This window comes from Borostomias antarcticus, assembly GCF_949987555.1.
Source record: "Borostomias antarcticus genome assembly, chromosome: 4".
Taxonomy (NCBI): Eukaryota; Metazoa; Chordata; class Actinopteri; order Stomiiformes; family Stomiidae; genus Borostomias; species Borostomias antarcticus.
Genome location: NC_140237.1, coordinates 9,197,210 through 9,219,236, shown reverse-complemented (window position 1 = coordinate 9,219,236; position 22,027 = coordinate 9,197,210). Strand labels below are relative to the sequence as shown.

The 22,027-nt window shown below is 46.0% G+C and overlaps 2 protein-coding genes across 2 annotated transcripts in view; both read left to right on the top strand.

Moving 5' to 3' along the window:
- The first annotated feature begins 840 nt into the window (after window positions 1–840).
- On the top strand, window positions 841–17,172 carry nadsyn1 (NAD synthetase 1). The gene is made up of 21 exons (XM_084436772.1): window positions 841–1,017; window positions 1,294–1,354; window positions 1,867–1,983; window positions 2,120–2,173; window positions 2,826–2,915; window positions 3,057–3,108; window positions 3,427–3,515; window positions 3,649–3,766; window positions 4,303–4,434; window positions 5,237–5,308; window positions 5,745–5,869; window positions 6,895–6,943; window positions 7,606–7,708; window positions 7,846–8,014; window positions 8,168–8,303; window positions 10,081–10,187; window positions 10,361–10,492; window positions 11,853–11,922; window positions 13,747–13,875; window positions 14,211–14,387; window positions 16,604–17,172. Exons 1-21 carry the CDS (start codon window positions 933–935, stop codon window positions 16,640–16,642), a joined length of 2,106 nt encoding a protein of 701 aa, XP_084292898.1. The 5' UTR covers window positions 841–932; the 3' UTR covers window positions 16,643–17,172.
- A 2,238-nt stretch (window positions 17,173–19,410) lies between these two features.
- Window positions 19,411–22,027, top strand: part of tpcn2 (two pore segment channel 2) — a gene marked incomplete at both ends in the record, with an annotated part of 18,211 nt that continues 15,594 nt past the window's right edge. Inside the window, 2 exons of the mRNA XM_084437289.1 lie at window positions 19,411–19,414; window positions 21,059–21,114. Of these exons, the coding sequence (XP_084293415.1) occupies window positions 19,411–19,414; window positions 21,059–21,114 (60 nt within the window). The remainder of the gene's footprint in view (window positions 19,415–21,058; window positions 21,115–22,027) is intronic.

Genomic DNA, 22,027 nt, shown 5'->3' with positions numbered 1-22,027 from the left:
TAGAGAGCAGTAGTTTGGACTGAACTAGAGAGCAGTAGTTTGGACTGAACTAGAGAGCAGTAGTTTGGACTGAACTAGAGAGCAGTAGTTTGGACTGCATTAGAGAGCAGTAGTTTGGACTGCACTAGAGAGCAGTAGTTTGGACTGCATTAGAGAGCAGTAGTTTGGACTGCATTAGAGAGCAGTAGTTTGGACTGCACTAGAGAGCAGTAGTTTGGACTGCACTAGAGAGCAGTAGTTTGGACTGCACTAGAGAGCAGTAGTTTGGACTGCACTAGAGAGCAGTAGTTTGGACTGAACTAGAGAGCAGTAGTTTGGACTGAACTAGAGAGCAGTAGTTTGGACTGAACTAGAGAGCAGTAGTTTGGACTGAACTAGAGAGCAGTAGTTTGAACTGCACTAGAGAGCAGTAGTTTGCACTAGAGTTCGATTCCGGCGTTCAGACCGTCCAAACGAACCGCACCAAGAGGTTTTCAGCTCAAACGGACTAACAAGGTTGGAGTGAATGTGACCTACTTTTATTTGAACCGTGGTATTGCACAAACTTATAACACTTTTGCAGCAGCTGGCAGGGCAGGCCTATATGATTAGTCTTGCGATAACAGACTTTCGCGATCTCGTTTAGAGACTGACTCGTGATAGACCACTAGTTGTCTCAGCCCCGTCTGTGACCCTGAGACTGGTATATAACCAATGTATATAACATACCTGTAACTTCCATATGAGCTGCCTGTCTCTTTAATACAAACAGAGGAGGTGCTGGGTGCAGTACCCGGAAACTTCTCAACACGCTTACTTTAACGCACTATATAGGTCACGGACCGGACCGGTGATGTTTATTCTTACAATATCCGCATTTTAGAAGTCAGACAGTCCATGCTTAGGCTGCACATCGGCCACGGCTGCTTTGTTATAACATCGTTCTTTAGGAAATGGGACGAAAAGTCACACTAGCGACCTGCTCGCTGAACCAATGGGCGTTAGATTTTGACGGGAACTTGGAGAGAATCCTCAGAAGTAAGTTTGGATTAAGATAGGCTACTTAAATGAGATTATTAAGTAATAAATACATTAGCATTCAATAAACCACTTCAGGCTGCAGTGCAATAACAATGAATCTTACAACCATAAGTATGAACTTCTATAATAGATATAGGTCACCGTTGCTGTAGCTGCCCAGTGCCCACAGGCAAGTTGCAGGCTACAGTCACACGTGTGTGACACCTGACACGAATAGCAGAACTCTTGACATGAGGTCTAATAACACACCACCATGATGCTCTCTTCTTCCAGGTATTGAGAGAGCCAAGTCCCTGGGGGCCAGATACAGACTGGGACCCGAACTGGAGATATGGTATTCATTACATACTACTGTACATCCCTAACCATTCACTCACATAATCAGCGTTTCAGATGTAACCCATCTGTTTCGGCACGCCCAGGGGGCGGGATTAGAACCCGGGTTTCCCACTTGATGGGAGGCAGACACACTGATAGTTGTGCCAATAGGGACATCCCCCTCAGAGGGCTGTCAGCGCTCCTTTTGAGTTTCACCAGCTCCTCCACGTTTCACTCGGTTACACAGACATCCCAGATAGCAAGCGGATCTGGGCCATATATGGGCCGGAACTAAACCACAAGGGCCAGATCTGGCCTGTATATGGCCCAGATCCACTTGCTATCTGGGATGGGTTATAGTACAGTGGCCTATAGCCTGCTGTCCAGATTTTGAAGGTCTTTTCCACAGCTGTCATATGCTCTATGTTGCTGCTGCAGCATTCTGGGTCTGAAGTATTTTCTTGTGATAGCCCTCTTCTCTTTGTAAACCTCTCCTCTGCCCCTCCTCCCTTCCTCCCCCTCTCTCAGTGGCTACGGCTGTGCGGACCACTTCTACGAGTCGGACACGCTGCTCCACTGCTTCCAGGTCCTGAAGAGGCTGCTGGAGTCTCCTCTCACCCAGGACGTCATCTGTGACGTGGGCATGTCAGTGGAAGCACCTCGCACCTGTCTGACCAAGAAATAATATCATACTGTACAGTGAGTGTACAGTGTATGTCTGTGTGTGTGTGACCACAGTGCTAACCCTGACCCTGGCCACGTTCCTCCTCGTCTCTCCCAGGCCTGTCATGCATCACAACGTCCGCTACAACTGCCGGGTCGTCTTCCTCAACAGGTAACGTTACTGACCGTCTGATGTGATTTGGGCAAGTAGCTTTCTCCATTAAAGCCAGTACACAATGGAATGCCATTACTGATGACATAAAGATTAGCGGTTCTTTTAGCAGCTTTAAAACCAACCTAAAAAGTCATCTTAAATCTACTCAACACTGCAATCACTAATCAGTTAGGTGGGTTTGTGAATGAGTGTGGTTGTGTGACTGGATGTGCTGCTATGACTGATGAATGTGAAAGAGTGAGTGTCTTAATGTAATGCTAAGTCATCTGTATTGTACTCTGTTTTACTTATTATGTTTGTTGTTTTTATCTGTTACCTGTTTACAGGGACTGCAGATGCAAATTAGCCTAAGGCTAACTCTGGTGCGATGCATCAAATGTTTTTACATTTATGTTTTAATTGCACATGGTCCCTTCCAAATAAAATTGAAAACAAATAAAAATGTTAGCCTCTCATACTAGGGTTTCTCCCGTCTACACCTACAATACAGAGCTTCTCTCCAGAGTCGGGTCGTTCTCTCGAAACATTCTACACATACTAGCCTCTCTCTCTTGAAACAATCTAAACATGCGGGGTTCATACTCTGTCTCTGACGGCGTGTCTGTCTCTGACGGTGTCGCTGTCTCTGTCTCTGACGGCGTGTCTGTAGGAGGATCCTGCTGATCCGTCCCAAGATGCTTCTGGCCAACTACGGCAACAACCGAGAGTTTCGCTGGTTCTCTCCCTGGAACCAGCCCAGGTGTGTGTCACAAGAGAACCTCTGGTCTGCACCATCCCAGAGATGACCCGGTGTCTGTGTGTATGTAACCTGCTTAGCATGGTGGATGATGGTGTGTGGAACCCTTGTGTCTTACATGTATCTTGTGTGTTCTCTCTACAGGCATGTGGAGGAGTACTTCCTTCCCAGGATGCTGCAGGATGTGACGGGGCAGGTAAAGTAGTCCCACCCCTCCCCAGTGGGTCGGTGTGCATGCACTCTGCGATCAGCGATAAGAGGATTTGCCGAGTCTTTCTGCCACGACTGGCAGGTTTCAGAAAATTTCTGGGAGTTTCCTGTAGGAGCGTGTAGCTGCCCCCCGGTCCTGTTGACTAGGTTTGGCACAAGGAAGAGGAGAAATGTCCAGTGACCACTTCCTGTTAAAGATGGGCGTGTAAAGCTGCCTACTCTGTTCTGTGGTATTGAACTGGACTCAATGCTGCTCTACTCTGCTCTTCTCTGCTCTACTCTGCTCTACTCTGCTTCATTGTAGACTACTGTTCCATTTGGAGACGCTGTTCTCTCCACCCTGGACACCTGCATGGGCAGTGAGATGTGTGCTGAGCTCTGGAACCCCAGGAGGTAGAGAGGGAGCGTTGGGTCATAGAATGCACACGCTTCCCTACTAATGCTTGTTTTCTGGTGTATTTTCGGGTGTATTGGAGCTGAATGCTCCAGTAGTGGGTATCTGATGGTGCTCTGTTCTGCTGTGCAGTCCTCATGTGGACATGGGTCTGGACGGAGTGGAGATCTTCACCAACTCCTCGGCAAGCTACCACGAGCTACGCAAGGCTGACCAGCGAGTCGACCTGGTCAGGTCAGCCACCACCAAGGTAATACGCACACGCACGCACGCACGCAAACACACACACACACACACACACACACACACACACACACAGTATACGCAGTTGATGTCAGCCACAATGGTTATACCAGTTCCAAGTGTGTATGTGATCAAGTAGGTGCTTAGGCTCCTTGAAAAAGACATGTGCTTACTTTTACAAACATACAAGCATACTTACCTACTTGAATGACACTTGAATCTTGCACACATTAGGCATGTTTGCACAATTTAGGCACGCTAACAAATCTACCTACTGTTATAGACTTGTTTATTGGCACCATTGCATATTTTGTATCTATTGTAAATTTGTATTTAGTCTGGATTGTGTTACTTTATTTTTTGTCGATGCTGTAGCAATGCAATTTCCCACTGATCAATAAAGTACCTACAGTACTAAGAATACTATTAAGGCTCAGTTATGAAGCCATCCGCTACAGCCAGCAGGGGGAGCTGTTGAGCCACTGAAATGGCAGCGTAGCCCTGCATAGTTAGTGATTTGTTTTTGTTTCTTGTATCGTGCAGAGCGGAGGGATCTACCTGTTTGCCAACCAGAAGGGTTGTGACGGTGACCGGCTGTACTACGATGGCTGTGCCATGATCGCCATCAACGGGGACATCGTCTCCCAGGGGACACAGTTCTCCCTGGAGGACGTGGTGAGAAAAGGGCGAAGAGCATTCAAAGGCATGACTTCCTGTCCCATGATAAAGAATGTAAAGCAGGAGGCGTCAGGTACGTCACACACGTGACTCGTGACTGACATCACATGGGAGCTGTCATGCCAAATAATGTCTGGTTGCCAAAAAAGTGTCCTGGGTGATGTCATGGTCTGTTGTTGCTATACCAACGTGACGTGCTAGCAGTCCTGACATTTCTGAGCAGCGTTCGCACGTTTGCTTTACCTCAGAGTCGCCATTGGTTACTGGGCTAGCTTGAAAATAAAGTGTCTAATGCTTTCTTCTTTATACTCTTTGACTCTGAACAGGAAGTCAGGGCAGCAGGGTTGCAAGGCAAACTTCAAAGGATCCTTGCATCCTTCCTCTCACCCCTCCATTCTCCTTTCTTTTCCTTCCTTTCCTGGGAAAACACAAAGCACTCATTTGCCGGGACGACACTTCAGTAAACAAGACAGTTGAGTGAACGAGACAGTTCAGTACACAAGACAGTTGACTCAGGATAATAGGGAGGAACCAGGAAGAGAGAGTGCAGGTCCAGACTAGCGGAGCAGAGGAGGGGTTAGGGATGTAGCTGGGGGTCCTCCTGGGATGTGTGCTGGTATGGATCAGTCCTGGGTCGGTCTAGTCAGCATGTTACGCAACACCGCAGGGGGCATCCTGAGGTCAGACTGTCCTGGATGAGGTGGACCCGCCCACATAGCAAACACAGATCTTACTGTCTGTCCTTAGATACACTTCCTGATCGTGTGTGTGTGTGTCTGTGTGTGTGTGTGTGTTACAGGAGGTGGTGACAGCCACCCTGGACCTGGAGGATGTGCGTAGCTACAGAGGGGAACGTTGTCATCCTCACATGGTGAGTTGCCGTTGCCGCCATCTTTAATCTTATACTGAATACTGCATACTGAACCTATATATCTCGTTATCTCTCTCTCTCCCCCTGTTTCTCTCTCCCACCCTCCTCTCTCTATCTATCTCTCTGTCTACCCCCCCCCCCCAAGAGGATATTGACCCAGACTGAAAATAGCTTGCGTGACATTTCAGGTGTCTGGCTGGTAGTGTGTCCTCTGCCATGTTGAAATCCTCCTGAAAGTCCTTCTTTATTCGTCCTCCTTTGGAGAAATCACAGATTTTCTCCAAATCAGATGATGTGACAGGATGAGTGACAGACGAAGTGAAGAACTTCCAGTACGCTTTCACCTGTCGGGTCATATTAGATCAGCCAGGGGAGGAAGGATCTGTCTCTGTCTCTTCTATGCGTCCTCTGAGCCCTTCTGTGTCTCTGTGTCCAGGAGAGCGAGCCCAGGCCATGCCACAGAGTCAAGGTGGACTTCAGCCTATCAGAGGGAGACGATGTCTTCCTCCCCACCCACCAGCCAATCAAGTGGCAGTTCCACACCCCTGAGGAGGAGATCAGGTGTGACATCGCCACTGTGCCAGTGTTCAACCCAATTCCCTACAGATAAATCTTTTAAGCCAAGTAGGCTTGGTGTTCTGTCTGATGAGTGTTGAAACTAGACAGGCAGGTTCTGTACAGTCAGTCAGTAAGATAACGATCGAGGATCCTGCCCAACTCCTTCAAAATGTCAGACCTCCGCCCTTGAATGCATTCTGTGGCTCTGTGCACGCCATGCTGAAAAGCAGTCTGCTATTTTTTTCGTAATCCTAGTCCAAAAAATGAACGGAGGTGAATGGCCGTCCGGGCCGTGTTTGGGCGGCTCGTGGACCCGCCCCGTGATTCACAGGGGCGGAGGTAAAAACGATTGGAGGTGAATGGGTGGCTTAATTTGGTCGGCTCTGTGAAGCCGCCCAACGGGTCACAGCCCCACACAGGGAGCTGGCTTCATTATAAGTTTTGTTTTCATTCGTGGATCCGGCCCATGATTCGGATCTACTCCAAACTTTAATGGGTTCTAAGGCGGCCCATGGTACACCCCTCCACAGAGTTTCATAAAAATCAGTTTGATAGTTTTTGCGTAATCTTAGTCCAAACAACCAAAGGAAGTGAATGGCCAGTCCGGCTGCGTTTGGGTGGCGTGTGGAACCGACCCCTGATTTTGATACGCTCCAAAATGTCGTTTCATGAAAATCGGTCAGGTAGTTTTTGCGTAATCCTGCTAAAAGTCAAACCCACGCATGCACACCACCAAAAACATGACCTCTCACCCGGCGCTGTCGCTGGGGCAGAGGTAAAAGTTGCCAAAAAGTCTAAAAAGATACATAATGAATTTCAGTGGCAGAATTCAACCTCTAGGGGTAAGCAATGTAGTGAGAGACCACAAATATCACTTTTAGAACAAAATGTCAAAATGAAGAGCAGGATTGTTTAACTACGTGCCCCTCTCCCTGTCCCCTCTCCCTGTCCCCTCTCCCTGTCCCATTTCCTGTCCCCTCTCCCTGTCCCATTTCCTGTCCCCTCTCCCTGTCCCATTTCCTGTCCAGTCTGGGTCCAGCTTGCTGGCTGTGGGACTACCTGCGCAGGAGCGGCCAGGTGAGACCCTGTTGACCTGCTCACAGACAAGACCAGGAAAGGACATGTAGATACAAGATAGGAAGACATGGATGGATTGATTGATTGATTGATTGATTGATTGATTGATTGATTCACTATTGGACTTTAGGGACTATTCTCAGTTATCTTACTATCTGCACCTGACATGTAGAGACTATCATTTCCCTGATCGCCTCAGTACTGAGCTAGTTAGTTATTCTGCCCTCTTGGACGTCTACTATGGAGGTGAATGGGGGAAGTCAAGACATTGGAAAAAGTATGAACCATTGTTGTTCTAAAAGATTACAAAGATACTGCTTTACAAATAGTTAGTAGCTATCTATCTAATAGTAGCGAGCAAGCAAAACTCGAACGTGAGGTCAGGATTTGCAGCCTAATTGTGATCAGCTGCTTTTCAAGCCGCCCTCCCACTCTCTGCAGCGCAGCCTAATGTGAAAGTTTACAGTGTGAAAGGGTTATTTGATTCGAATGGAACTTTTGTTTCAACATTCGGTTTCGGATTGCATTCCTACATTTCACTGGAGAGCAGACCGGTAAGATCACACCCTGTGCTTCCTGTCTTGTAAAAGCACGTTTAGGGCTTCCATTGTAGCCGAGTGCACGCCTGCATAAAAACTTGAACCCCCTCCCTACTCCCCCAGGCTGGCTTCCTGCTGCCCCTGAGTGGGGGGGTGGACAGCTCGTCCACAGCCTGCATCGTCTACTCCATGTGTGAGCTGGTCTGCCAGGCAGTCAGAGATGACAGTGAGTATGCGGATATTCATCCATGCACTTTTCCCTCGGAGTAACACTAGAGCTGGAGCCAGAGGCGACTGTGAGGAGTTCTGGTTGCTCCAGGGGGGTGTTAGATTATAACCGACCCCCGCCCCCCCACCCCCAAGACAGTCAGGTGTTGGAAGATGTGCAGCGTGTGGTTGGGGACGTGTCCTACTGCCCCCAGGACCCCCGGGAGCTGTGCGGCCGCCTCTTCACCACCTGCTACATGGCCAGCGAGAACTCCTCCCAAGACACACGCAACAGGGCCACGGAGCTGGCCAATCAGATCGGCAGGTGAGCACAGCCAGCCAGTCAAATCTCTAACCGATCCGTTTTGCAGGTTTGCAAATCATATCGGTGGAAGAGAGCATGATCTGATTGGTGGAAAATAATCTGTGTCCACCCGGCAGCAGCCAGTCAGGATGTTGTGTGGCCTGTCTTCCTCAGCTCTCACATGAACATCAACATTGACATGGCGGTGAAGGGCATTCTGGGAATCTTCTCCATGGTAACAGGGAAATATCCTCAGTTCCGTGCCAATGGGGGCAGCAGCAGGGAGAACCTGGCCCTGCAGAACGTACAGGTGGGTCGGATTTAGGTCACAGCACTCTTAGGACTGTCCCATTTGTGATTTTGTCTAGAGGGAACCAAATCAAGTGCACCCCAAGTATTTCTCAGTATTAGGGTGTGGCCTAAAGCTGGTTCTCATCTGTCGATCACACTGTGCGAACGTTTTCACACACTAACCACAGACGTGCTCACACTGATGTCTGTTAAACTGTAGTGTCTGTTAAACGGTAGTGTCTGTTAAACGCTAGAGTTAGCACTGTGTATGTGTGTGTGTGTGTGTGTGTGTGTGTGTGTGTGTGTGTGTGTGTCTGTGTGTCTGTGTGTGTGTGTGTGTGCAATGTTCCTTTCTCAGTGTCTGAGTTAATTATGTTTGTATGTATGCATGTGTGTATGTATTTATGTGGTTCAAAGATGTGATGTGTAAATTTGGTGTCCCGAGGACATCCATTTAACATAGAAAGATATGTATTTTATAATACTAAATCATTAAACTGTTAGCCTTCTTTTGACACAGAAATATGTGTGTTGCAAAGTATTAAATTAAGGAAGCTATTGAGCTCTAAAGTGTCAACAAGTGTCAACATGTCATTCAGTATAACTGTCTCAGTAAAAAAAATGATATTATGAAAAGTGAAAAAGTGATATTAAAAAGTAGAAATTCATCCTAAAAACATAAATGAATACCTTTGGCATAATTGTGTTAGTGTTTGCAACAATATATAGAAAAATGGGCGACATACAGTACCTAAATAATAATTTGATTTGAATAACTTTTGTCCCAACTTTTGCATTCATCAATGTTATTCAGTATAACAAAGGTCAAAAGCTATTTTAAAGCATATCACATGATGGTAATCATGTAACAGTGTTTGGTATCTCAAAGAAGAACCCTTGAAGACCCTCTATTAATATCATGAGGTGAGAAAATCTCTCTGAAATATGATGATTTCACCTTTTCACCTTCTAATAACCTTTGGAACAAAAATACATGTAATTCAGTACAACACAGAAAGAATACTTTTAATGTAAATATTTTATAAAAAGTAATATGAAATATGAAAGGTAAGGATAATATTTATAGGTCAAGGTCATTACTTTATATAGGTGGCCAAGGAACTGCCTGGTTAACATGTTTATGTAGGAAATGTGTCATTCAGTATCACGCTTCAGTCCTTCAGCACAACAAGAGTTTCATGTTATAGGCCTTCCACAATGTCACCCTTTATACTGACAGTAGCTTTGTTGTGCCACATTTTCAACATTGAATCATGCAATTCATATTTACTTGTTATATGAATACTATAATATTGTCATTTTAAACCATTTTATGGCATTTTACGGTATTTCAAGACACATTATCTTTTTAGGCCTACGGTAGCTAGATAGCCAGGATTGTCTGATAAGGAGAGGGCTGCACGGCAGATGCAGATCCAGTTCCTTGTGAGGTAAGACTAGCTAGCCAGAAGAAAAGAAAGGCATTTCACTTGAATGCCAACATGTTCAAGGTACTGGAATATAACACTGCGTGTTATAATCAGGGAGTGTTTACGCGAGTGTTTACCTGGCTGAATTAGCTACCGAAAGGCATGTGAAACGCAAAAATAACGTATCCGTGTTTCACATCCTTTCAGTAATTCATCCAGGTCAACACTCGAGTTTGGAATTACAGGAGGAAGCTCGGTTCAAATTTGGTAAAATGATTAATTTGCGTGCGTTAGCGTTGACAGCCGGAGCATGCATGTATGAGTCCATTCCCTTAACCCCCCCCCCCCCTGTCCAATCCCCACCAGGCCCGTGTCAGGATGATCCTGGCCTACCTGTTTGCTCAGCTCAGCCTGTGGGCTCTGGGCAGGCCTGGAGGTCTGCTGGTCCTGGGCTCAGCCAACGTGGACGAGAGGTGAGACTGGGGCTGGAATGGGGCTGAGCTCACAGGAAGGAACTCTGCATCTACAGTACACACAAAACTACAATACCAAGACATGCATGTATTTGACCCTAGCAGAATGACTCCCGTCTACATCCCTCTCTAACCCTCTCTCTGGTTCCTGTCTCTCCTCCCCGCCCCCGCAGCCTGACGGGCTACTTCACCAAGTACGACTGCTCCAGCGCCGACATCAACCCCATCGGGGGCGTCAGTAAGACGGACCTGAAGAGCTTCCTGCAGTACTGTGTGGAGCAGTTCCAGCTCACAGCGCTCAGAAGGTCTCACCCAACCTTAACTCTGAACCACCACACCCCAGGCCTTAACGCTAAACCACCACACCCCAGACCTTAACGCTAAAACACCACGCCCCGGACCTTAACACTAAACCACCACGCCCCAGACCTTAACGCTAAACCACCACACCCCAGACCTTAACGCTAAACCACCACGCCCTAGACCTTAACGCTAAAACACCACGCCCCGGACCTTAACACTAAACCACCACGCCCCAGACCTTAACACTAAACCACCACACCCCAGACCTTAACTCTAAACCACCACACCCCAGACCTTAACGCTAAACCATCACGCCCCAGACCTTAACTCTGAACCACCACACCCCGGACCTTAACTCTGAACCACCACACCCCAGACCTTAACACTAAACCACCACACCCCAGACCTTAACGCTAAACCACCACACCCCAGACCTTAACGCTAAACCACCACACCCCGGACCTTAACTCTAAAACACCACACCCCGGACCTTAACACTAAACCACCACACCCCAGACCTTAACACTAAACCACCACACCCCAGACCTTAACGCTAAACCACCATGACCTAGACCTTAACGCTAAAACACCACGCCCCGGACCTTAACACTAAACCACCACACCCCAGACCTTAACGCTAAACCACCACACCCCAGACCTTAACGCTAAACCACCACACCCCGGACCTTAACTCTAAAACACCACGCCCCGGACCTTAACACTAAACCACCACACCCCAGACCTTAACACTAAACCACCACACCCCAGACCTTAACACTAAACCACCACACCCCAGACCTTAACGCTAAACCACCATGACCTAGACCTTAACGCTAAAACACCACGCCCCGGACCTTAACACTAAACCACCACACCCCAGACCTTAACACTAAACCACCACACCCCAGACCTTAACACTAAACCACCACACCCCAGACCTTAACTCTAAACCACCACACCCCAGACCTTAACGCTAAACCACCACACCCCAGACCTTAACACTAAACCACCACACCCCAGACCTTAACTCTAAAACACCACGCCCCAGACCTTTACTCTAAACCACCACGCCCCGTAGCCACTCCCACATGTCACAGATACAACAGGGCTATTTTGCTGGATGAAATGACCTGGGACTGTGTATTACCTCAATCCCAAATCACTGATCTGACATGGCTAGTTGGGTGACAGTGGTGTAGAGGAACACAGGGATTCACCTCCTGTCCTGTCAAAGATTACTACAAGGAAGGAAGGAAGGAAGGAAGGAAGGAAGGAAGGAAGGAAGGAAGGAAGGGAGGGAGGGAGGGAGGGAGGGAGGTCGCATATCTAGAGTGTTTTAACAGGATCCACGTGTGTCTGTAGTGTCCTAGCTGCCCCACCCACTGCTGAGCTGGAACCCCTCCTGAATGGACAAGTGGCGCAGACTGATGAGGTAAGAACGTAGTTCAATCAATCAAAGCTTTATTTGTATAGCGCATTTCATACCCAGAGGCAACACAATGCGCTTTACAGAGAACAAGGGAGGTGGGCATACGACCCACCCCTACATATTCCAGAGGGAAGCAAAAAACCAGTATCACCCAGGGGCCAGATAAGTGAGCTGTAAAAAATTCTTCCCTGACCCCTCTCAACAAGGCGATCGAGCAAGCTCCTGGAGTATGTTTGTCTACCGGCTAAGATCATTTATAAAGCAATAAATTACATTAAATTACATTTAAGAGTAAGAGAGGCTAAAAACATCACCGGAGAGACATGTATGTCTGTGTGTACGTGTGTGTGTGTGTGTGTGTGTGTGTGTGTTAACTAAATGCTACGACATCCACAGCAGACACAGGGGTATCTATCGGACTCAGGGTGGTCTGCTGGTGACAGTGGGGCATCCACTGGACCTGGTTAGAAGATAGGAGGGAGAGAGAGAGGCACTAGGGAGAGGGAAGAGAGCCATAAAAGCAACACAGATATTAAAACAGGCAACCTGGAGCAAGCTCCTGGAATATATTTGTCTAACAGCTAAGAACATTTATAAAGCAATAAATTACATTAATTTACATTTTCAGAGCAGGAAAGGCTAAGAGCATCATGGGAGAGGTATGGCAAACACTGGTGTGTCTCTGTGTGTGCGTGAGTGTGCCTGGGCCCAGATAGAGGCAGGGGTTGGGGTAGGGGGAGGTTAGGAAAAGGATACGGACCCGGGTTAGGCTGAGGGGGAGGGGATCTGAGCCCAGGACTGGAGTATGTCTGTGTGTGTGTGTGAGTTGAAATACTTCACTAAGCCCAGGTCAAACCTTAGCCCCTGTGGTGAATAGGACTGACCAGGCCACACCAAGGTGCTAGTAGTGTAGTCGACCTCAGCCAAGTGTTGCTGACTGACTGGCTCGTTGTGCTGACCGGGTTGTTTTGCTGACTGCTGGGTGTGAACCTGCCACACGGCAACTGGCGACTTCTCACCCTGGTCCTCTGGAGCCAATTTTATCAATGGCTGTAAACGAAATCAGTCGTCACTGTCTGGGCATATCTTTAAGACCGCTGCACCAACCGGTCATATAAATTCACTATAAAACTGATCAGGCAGCAGCATCGTGAAAGAAAGCTCCCCCTCGTCAAATGTCTGTGTGCTATTTGTCTTTGAAGCTGAGCTAGCTAATCGGCTTCTCCGGCTCGAGCGTCGGTTCTGTTTTCAGCTTAATAATAGTCTCTGCCTCCACTCTCATGATCTTCAGAATCTGATGGAGGTCCTCTCTTCTTTTTTGGGGAGGGATTTTATCCGCAGTCACGGTTGACTCTGTGACAATAGCAATCTCATCGCCTTAATGGAAGACCAACAGTACGTAATCGAAAATTGTCCACTGTTTGGGAAATTATCTAAATTGGTTTTGTCATTAATATTGCAGGCTATGAACACACATTTGTAGCACATCTTCATTTCTTATTTATGTACTATGTGATTAACTGACACGCCTCCCTCTTTTTTGCTTCATTCATCTGCCCAAGCGGATGTTATGGTCGACCCATATCCAGCCATCTGGGTTGCTGGTCTGGCTGCTCCATGTTGGTGGCATGTTGGCATGTGGGTCAGGGACTGGACATGAAGCCTCCCTGTTTATGGTGTAATATGACCTGCTCCTGACTGTCCTGCCTCATGCAACACTCTCTCTCTTTCTTCCCCTCTCTCTCCTCCTCCCCTCTCTCCCCCTCACTCTCCTCCTCCCCTCTCTCCCCCTCACTCTCCTCCTCCACGCTCTCCCTCTCTCCCCAGGCTGATATGGGGATGACCTACTCTGAGCTGTCCGTGATTGGCCGTTTGAGGAAGATCTCCAAGTGTGGTCCCTACAGCATGTTCTGTAAACTCATCCACACCTGGAAGGAGGCCCTCTCCCCTCTGCAGGTCATTACCATGGCTCTGATTGGTTATGGGGCCCTGGTGAAGAGCTCTGATTGGTTAAAGAGTTCTGATGGGACCCTGGTGAATTCAAACCCCAGTCTCCTCCTCCTGTGTCACCTTACTTCCTCATTCCTATTGGGAAGCCCAAGACTGAGAAACCAGGAAGTAGAATGAGTAACATTCCTCTCTAGTCATACCATTACTTGGAACGTGTGTGATGTTCAGTCTACTGTGGTGTACAGTCTACTCACATGGTTGGCAAAAATTGATTCACATGTCTTCTATCACGGAAAGGAACAGCGTTGATAGCTCTCTGTGTCTCTCCCTCCTCTCCCCAGGTGGCAAGCAAGGTGAAGCACTTCTTCAGGATGTACTCTGTGAACCGCCACAAGATGACCACGGCCACACCCTCCTACCACGCCGAGAGCTACAGCCCTGACGACAACCGCTTTGACCTCCGACCTTTCCTCTACAACACCCACTGGAGCTGGCAGTTCAGGTGCATCGATAACCAGGTGAGATAAATAACCAGGTGAGATAGATAACCAGGTGAGATAGATAACCAAGATGAGATAGATAACCAGGTGAGATAGATAACCAGGTGAGATTGATAAACAGGTGAGATTGATAACCAGGTGAGATTGATAACCAGGTGAGATAGATACCCGGGTGAGATTGATAACCGGGTGAGATTGATAACCAGGTGAGATAGATAACCAGGTGAGATTGATAACCAGGTGAGATTGATAACCAGGTGAGATTGATAACCAGGTGAGATTGATAACCAGGTGAGATAGATACCCAGGTGAGATTGATAACCAGGTGAGATTGATAACCAGGTGAGATTGATAACCAGGTGAGATAGATAACCAGGTGAGATTGATAATCAGGTGAGATAGATAATCAGGTGAGATTGATAACCAGGTGAGATTGATAACCAGGTGAGATTGATAACCAGGTGAGATTGATAACCAGGTGAGATTGATAACCAGGTGAGATGGATAACCAGGTGAGATGGATAACCAGGTGAGATGGATAACCAGGTGAGATGGATAACCAGGTGAGCTAGATAACCAGGTGAGCTAGATAACCAGGTGAGCTAGATAACCAGGTGAGATGGATAACCAGGTGAGATGGATAACCAGGTGAGATGGATAACCAGGTGAGATGGATAACCAGGTGAGATGGATACCCAGGTGAGATGGATACCCAGGAGAGATAGATACCCAGGAGAGATTGATAACCAGGTGAGATAGATAACCAGGTGAGATTGATACCCAGGTGAGATATGTAGTTTTTATTTATTTTATTTATATTTATTTTACCCTTATTTAGCCAGGGGAGCCCACTGAGACCAGGATCTCATTTACAGTGGTGCCCTGGTTACATAGCATACAGTACATCATTATTTAAAACAATGTAAAATCAATAAAGCAATATAAAATCACATTCGTACATTTAACACAATTAAATACAATGACAACAATATAGCTGCAAGCAGCGATATGGGGGCCAAGCATCAAGCACAAGGAGCACATCAAAGGCAACCAAGGAAACACGCCATAGCCACATTTGAGCTTATGTGGTCATTGAAAATGTCAATGAAAATATGATACAAAAATACTTATATCAAAATTGAATCTGTCGCTTTCGTGTCCAATTAGTACGTTGTCAAGCATCCCATGACCTACTCACATAAGCAATTTGGACCCCATTTGGACACCGGGGGCGCTACAGCAATCGATTGTGTTTTTGCGTCTTTTAAACATTTTGGTTTGCCAAAAACCACATTGCCTGTGGTCAATCAGCTTCATATTTCTCCCGTGAATGTTAGGCAAGCCCATGCAACAAGATACAAAGTTTGGGAAAAATATGCATGAGCTCTCTAGTGCCCCTGTCATTTGATCGGGCCAATAATGGAGGGTTAGCCTCCGTGTATGTGTGGTGTCATGCGTACAAAGTTTTGTGGTATTCCGTCCAACTGTTCAGAACACTTTTATAATTTTCATTGGCTCGTAGTTTTTTGTTTTTTTTATCTACAAAATTTCCACCCATGGCTTTTGTAGACGTTGGTCTAGAAATTGTGCCTACCTAGTTCGTGCACATCGGTGAAAATTCCTAGGAGGAAATACTGTACATTACGTTAAATTAAATTAAATCATGAGGAAATGAGTTGAACTCTGCTTGAGCCAAGGAATCCAACGGTACCTCATTTTTTTAAAACTGGGCTTACGGGTCAAAAGTCGGGTGCACAAATGCACCTCCAACTTTGACAGAGTGTTTGAGGTGTTGACATGAGATTTGAGGACGAGGGTCATGGGATTGTCCTGAATTAGTGTGCCAATTTTCACAACTTTTAACCGTACGGTTCTATGGGCTGCCATAGACTTCCATTGCAGAAAAATAATAATAAAGCCTACAATTACAATAGGGTGCCATCGCACTTTCGGTGCTTGGCCCCCTAATTATCTAAAACAGACCTCGACCCTATATTCCCAGGTAGATACACAGGTGAGACAGATAACCATATGAGATTGATACCCAGGTGAGATTTTTAACCTGGTGGAATGAATAGAAAAACATTTGAAGAGCTGATCATTCAGGTGTATTATTAACCAGGTATTGATAATTGGGTGAAATGTACCAGATGAGGAACTGTAATGATAATCAGATATGCAGATCTGATTAGGCATTGTATTGATTATTGATTATTAGTGTTTCTTGTTCTCAGGTGTCCCAAATGGAAGCAGGAAACAACCATGACCTGTGAGCTGCCTGTCTATAGCAACAAGTCTAGAGGCAGCAGACCAGACAACAATCAAAGCCAGTGTCCTGCTGGACAACCCAAGCTGTCTAACAAATTCCAGACTACTTCTGATACTAAAAGACAATAAAACTCCACACAGCCTTACTGTACTGTATACACATAAGCATACGGCATGCGCACGTACGCACGCACACACACACACACACACCGTGCTTGAGTGTGTTGTACACAGAAATGTTCCAGACCCATTAGTCACATGTTCTATCAAAGTGAGTATTTCCAGTTGAACCGTATATTGTTACCCTGATCACTGTGTGTGTGTTTGTGTGTGCGCCTGTGCACATGTATTGCTGTGTATAGTAGCCTACAGAATAATGTAGTATCATATTAGTGTGTATAATACAGAATAATGTAGTTATTCTGATAATCTGGGTCACTGTCTGTCCTAGGAAGTTAAGATAGATACAGTTGACCTCCCAAAGTGAATAACTTCTTTCCCGTCATGGATGGTCATGTTCTGTTCGACCAATAAACTGTTACAACCATTCACCAGTCTAGTGTATCTATTCAAACAGTAGGGAGAAAAAACAAATAGAGGTGAATGAGATTAGTAGATCAAGGTAATAAGTAAACAGACAACAGCAAACATAATGGAAAATAATATACCCACTTCTTTAGACACCACTAATGTAAAAACGGTCACATTCTTGCTATACCTACTCAGAGTACAGTAGGCTACTTCTTTAGTCACCATAGGCCTAGGCCTACACCTGGGCATGTCAATGGCAGGGCTACATTATCACATATAGCTTATATTAGGTTACTGAGCTAAAGTATATCTATTATTGTAGGAAAGAGTTAACCTTCATTTAAATGCTGTGCCATATATAGTTTCCTGTTTCTGTCAAGGGCTCTACGCCGTGACAGGTTTGGAGCTGCGCACCGAGCCGTGGCAGTTGTAAAGTGATACTTTAGGACGGAGAGGGAGGAGTAGGCTAGACTGCATGGACGTTTCCTAAAAACAGATTTCCCCAAAGCTTGCTGTTGTGAGGAAGCTATTGTGAAAAGACTCGTTTTCGAACTTTTTTCTTGACGTAGCCTAAAAGGTTTGCCTTTTCGTGTCGGAGAGACCGCTTATAGTTTACCTTTCAGTTTTAACCGTTTTAAGTAGGCTACAGTAAGAAAGACCTGAGTGTTTATTCCGGTCAACAACTTTATGGAATCTGAGCCTCTACTCACCGGCAGCATTAATCGCGGTTCGCCAGATTACGGTTCCCCGGACAATGATCACACACACCTCGACCCGGGATCTCACACACACCTCGACCCGGGATCTCCAAACACAAGACGCTTGTCTTACTCGGTGTCTGAGGGGTCCTGCAGTATCGAAGGCGGTAAGTGAAGGTGAACTCTTTGCCTCGGTCAGGTGAGCATGCAAGTCAAGCAGACAGACACGGACCACATAGCCTACCTGTAAATATGGGATCTGCTTTATTGCAATGATACATTCAAATAACGCTGTATTTGAGTGGAACACCATTTTATTAGGCTAGGCCTATTTATTGAATGGTGTTCGGGTTTATGTCCATATGGTTGAAATACTTTTAGTTACAGTGTTGAATGGTGTTCGGGTCTATATTATAATATGATACAGTCAACTGTAGCCTATAGGCTACACGGTCACTGATCTTAGCCAGGCTCTCTGAACCACGATAGTAGACTAGTGTTGTTCAGCAGCTATCACCGTCAGGAAGACTGTCTGGTGAAACCCAGAAGTCTGATCTGCCCCCAGAATGACCGCTTTAGCTGTCAGAAACGCCCAGTCATGAAACACTCTGACACACACACACGCACGCACACGCACACACACACACACACACACACACACACACACACACACACACACACACACACACACATACAGGCGTAGGTCTACTGAGTCATCCTGTGTCAAACTACAACATAGTTCTAGGGGCAGGAAAGCATAGCCTATTCAAAATAAGGAGGGAAACGAATATTCATCTGAACCTGGAACATAACTCCTTCAGCAACTCCTTTTATAGGGGAAAACTATACAGTTTTGGCCTTTTAAAGTGTAGTGAGTTTAAAGTGCATTTCATAGTATTATATGCTACTGTATGTAGGAAGGTTACCCTGGATTTGACACACTTTAAGTTACTGATGAAGTCTGATGTTCTTCATACACACACGCGCGAGCGCGCACACACACACACACACACACACACACACACACACACACACACACACACACACACACACACACAGCAGAGTGGTTATGGCTTCTTAGCAGACAAGCGTAGCCGTGTGTGAATGTGGTTGGTTGTGTGAATGGGGACGGTTGTTGTGGAGATGGCCATAGCTTCACCTTTCCAAGATTAGATCAAGTTTACATTTAATCTAACTTTGTTTGTGTCAGGGGGTCTGAATCCTCTGACAGAACTATACCAGCTGTGGAACTATTCTTGAATCAAAGGTTAATTCAATACGTCTCTATAGGATGTTTGGCTCATTTACATACATTTTAGTAATTTAGCTTTTATCCAAAGCAACTTATTTCACAGGGTTCCTAACATTCTAAGGGGATTTTTCATATGAGGAAAAAAATACCTCGAAATATCATAATTATTTACATTTTATATGTTTGTCATTTAGCCAATGCTTTTATCCAAAGCATATTTGATGTTTAGGCCTACGGTGTTTTTGAGCGGTGGTGTGTGTTGTCCATTAGAGGATCCGAGATCAAACCCAGCATGGGCAAGTGAGGTTGGAAGTGTCATAGGTTTAATTCTGCGTCGCTCATCAGTATCGCTTCCACCCTCACCTGCACACGCTGGGTTCAATCTTGGGTCCTCTGACTTGCCAACAAATGACAACCTTACATAAACACCGCTTTAGCCAGCTACGTTACCGAAAAGCTAGTGATTTAGCGCTGCGGGTGTGCGATATTTATACTGAGGAGTGAGTTTAAAACCAATTCAGCTCAGTTACAGGTTACAGTAGGTAGCCTACTAATGCAGTTACTTACAGAAGCAATACTTATGAGTGACACCAGTTACAGTGATGCTGTGTCCGGGATACACAGTTGGGCTCAGCTCGACCAGCTGCAGGGTCGTTTTGGGGTGTGAAGTGAGTTTAGGGGGGTGACTGTAACCGAGTCGAATTGTTACTCCCCTCAGTATAAATACTGCCCCCCCCCCACACACACACACACCATTACATTGCTAGATAATATACACACCATACAGTATTATAAGCCCCCAATATAATATAAACACTAAACCCTGTTTATACTTACTACAGTATATAAACCCCACATACTGTACACCATCTGATTCTGAGTCATATCAGCCCCCTATGCACATCACAAACCTCCTATATAAATTACAATACATTTGTCATTTAGCAGAGGCTTTTATCCAAAGCGACTTGCAATAATTGCATTTAACTTGGAAGGCCGTGTACTACTACTCGTCAAAACTCACACGTGCATCTCCTTTCTAAACAAGTCACAAACATCATACATCATAAACATCATATACTGTATATTATATATCATATAAATCCAACCCACTATATGAACACCCTATAAATCCCCTATACCATATGAGGATAAAGATTCTGTCTGCTCAATATAAACCCCCCTACACAGTATATACCATATAAACCCCCTATACACACCTATACTATGATGATGAATGGGTGAGAGCAGGGGTGTTGGACTGTATCTATGAGTAATGAGAGGGTGGGAGTGTCACCATTTCATAGGAGGTATTAAATGCATGTTGTCGCATTTTATAGTGGGTGAACACAGTGTGTCCTGAGTAGTCCTCTCTGATGTCCTGATCTGAGAAGTCCTCTGATGTCCTGACCTGAATAGTCCTCTCTGATGTCCTGACCTGAGTAGTCCTCTGATGTCCTGACCTGAGTAGTCCTCTGATGTCCTGACCTGAGTAGTCCTCTGATGTCCTGACCTGAGTAGTCCTCTGATGTCCTGACCTGAGTAGTCCTCTGATGTCCTGACCTGAGTAGTCCTCTCTGATGTCCTGTCCTGAGTAGTCCTCTCTGATGTCCTGACCTGAGTAGTCCTCTCTGATGTCCTGACCTGAGTAGTCCTCTGATGTCCTGACCTGAGTAGTCCTCTCTGATGTCCTGACCTGAGTAGTCCTCTCTGATGTCCTGACCTGAGTAGTCCTCTGATGTCCTGACCTGAGAAGTCCTCTCTGATGTCCTGACCTGAGTAGTCCTCTCTGATGTCCTGACCTGAGTAGTCCTCTGATGTCCTGACCTGAGTAGTCCTCTCTGATGTCCTGACCTGAGTAGTCCTCTGATGTCCTGACCTGAATAGTCCTCTCTGATGTCCTGACCTGTCTCTGTCCCGTGTCTTTCTCCCCCCCACAGATAATGAGGCGCTGTATGTCCAGCAGGCGGTGGTGTTCATTGAAGACGCTGTACAGGTGAGTACGCCATGTTGAGTGTAGATGTTGGAGGTATTGATATGCGTATGCTACATTACTCCTCAAACATCCAAAGTCAACATGGACAACAAGGTTTCTTCAGCTAGGTGCTTGGCATCCAACACGTCATAATTAAAAATGAAGAGAATAACGACACACTGGAATAATGTTCCCATCTACTCTATTAAAAACAATCTGATAGTGACTCCTCTGTAGCTCTGCAGCAATATAATTTATATAGAATCGATAGAGTGGGCAGGGGTGGTGGGGTTGCTATTTATGTAAAATCTTGCCTGTCTGTCTCTGTCATAAATGTCATTACTATTCCAAAGTGTTTTGAACTGCTTGTATTGAAGGTTGAACTGGGGCCTAGTAGCTCATTATTTGTGACTGGTGTCTACAGGCCTCCCAAGGCTGAGGTCAGAGGTCAGCGCTATTGACTGAATCTCTGGTATATTCTCTTTGTCCTCAAATTCGGAGATGATAGTGATGGGTGATTTTAATCTGGACTGGCGGAGTGTTGCTTCTGGTTATCTGAAGGAAGTGACTGGTAATCTGGGCCTTTCTAGGCCACCGCCCTTGTCTATTAATGTAGATGATCATGTAATCTCTGATCCAAAAAATGTTTGGCCTTTAATAAGCACTTCGCTGAGGCTGCTGGGCACTTATTTGATAGGTTGTATACTGGGCTGGTTCCCTTGCATGGCTGGTTGCATTCCCCCTTTGGGCCGTGTCTCTCATTTCTCCTTTCAGCCTTTTACACCTAGTGAAACGCTAGGAATCTTGTAATCCATATACCCTAAGTGCTCTACTGGTGAGGACAATCTAGATTCATTTTTTTTATAAAACTGGCAACCCCAGTCATTAGTGAGCTGTCGTCATGCATTTTTAATCTCTCCATTGGGTACACTGT

What these genes read in the sequence shown, in the direction of transcription:
- nadsyn1 (XM_084436772.1), top strand. Translation starts at nt 933, where the DNA reads ATGGGACGAAAAGTCACACTAGCGACCTGCTCGCTGAACCAATGGGCG. An exon ending in CTGGCCAATCAGATCGGCAG is followed by an intron (nt 8,015 to 8,167) that starts GTGAGCACAGCC and finishes TGTCTTCCTCAG; the next exon opens with CTCTCACATGAACATCAACA. An exon ending in TCAGCCAACGTGGACGAGAG is followed by an intron (nt 10,188 to 10,360) that starts GTGAGACTGGGG and finishes CCGCCCCCGCAG; the next exon opens with CCTGACGGGCTACTTCACCA.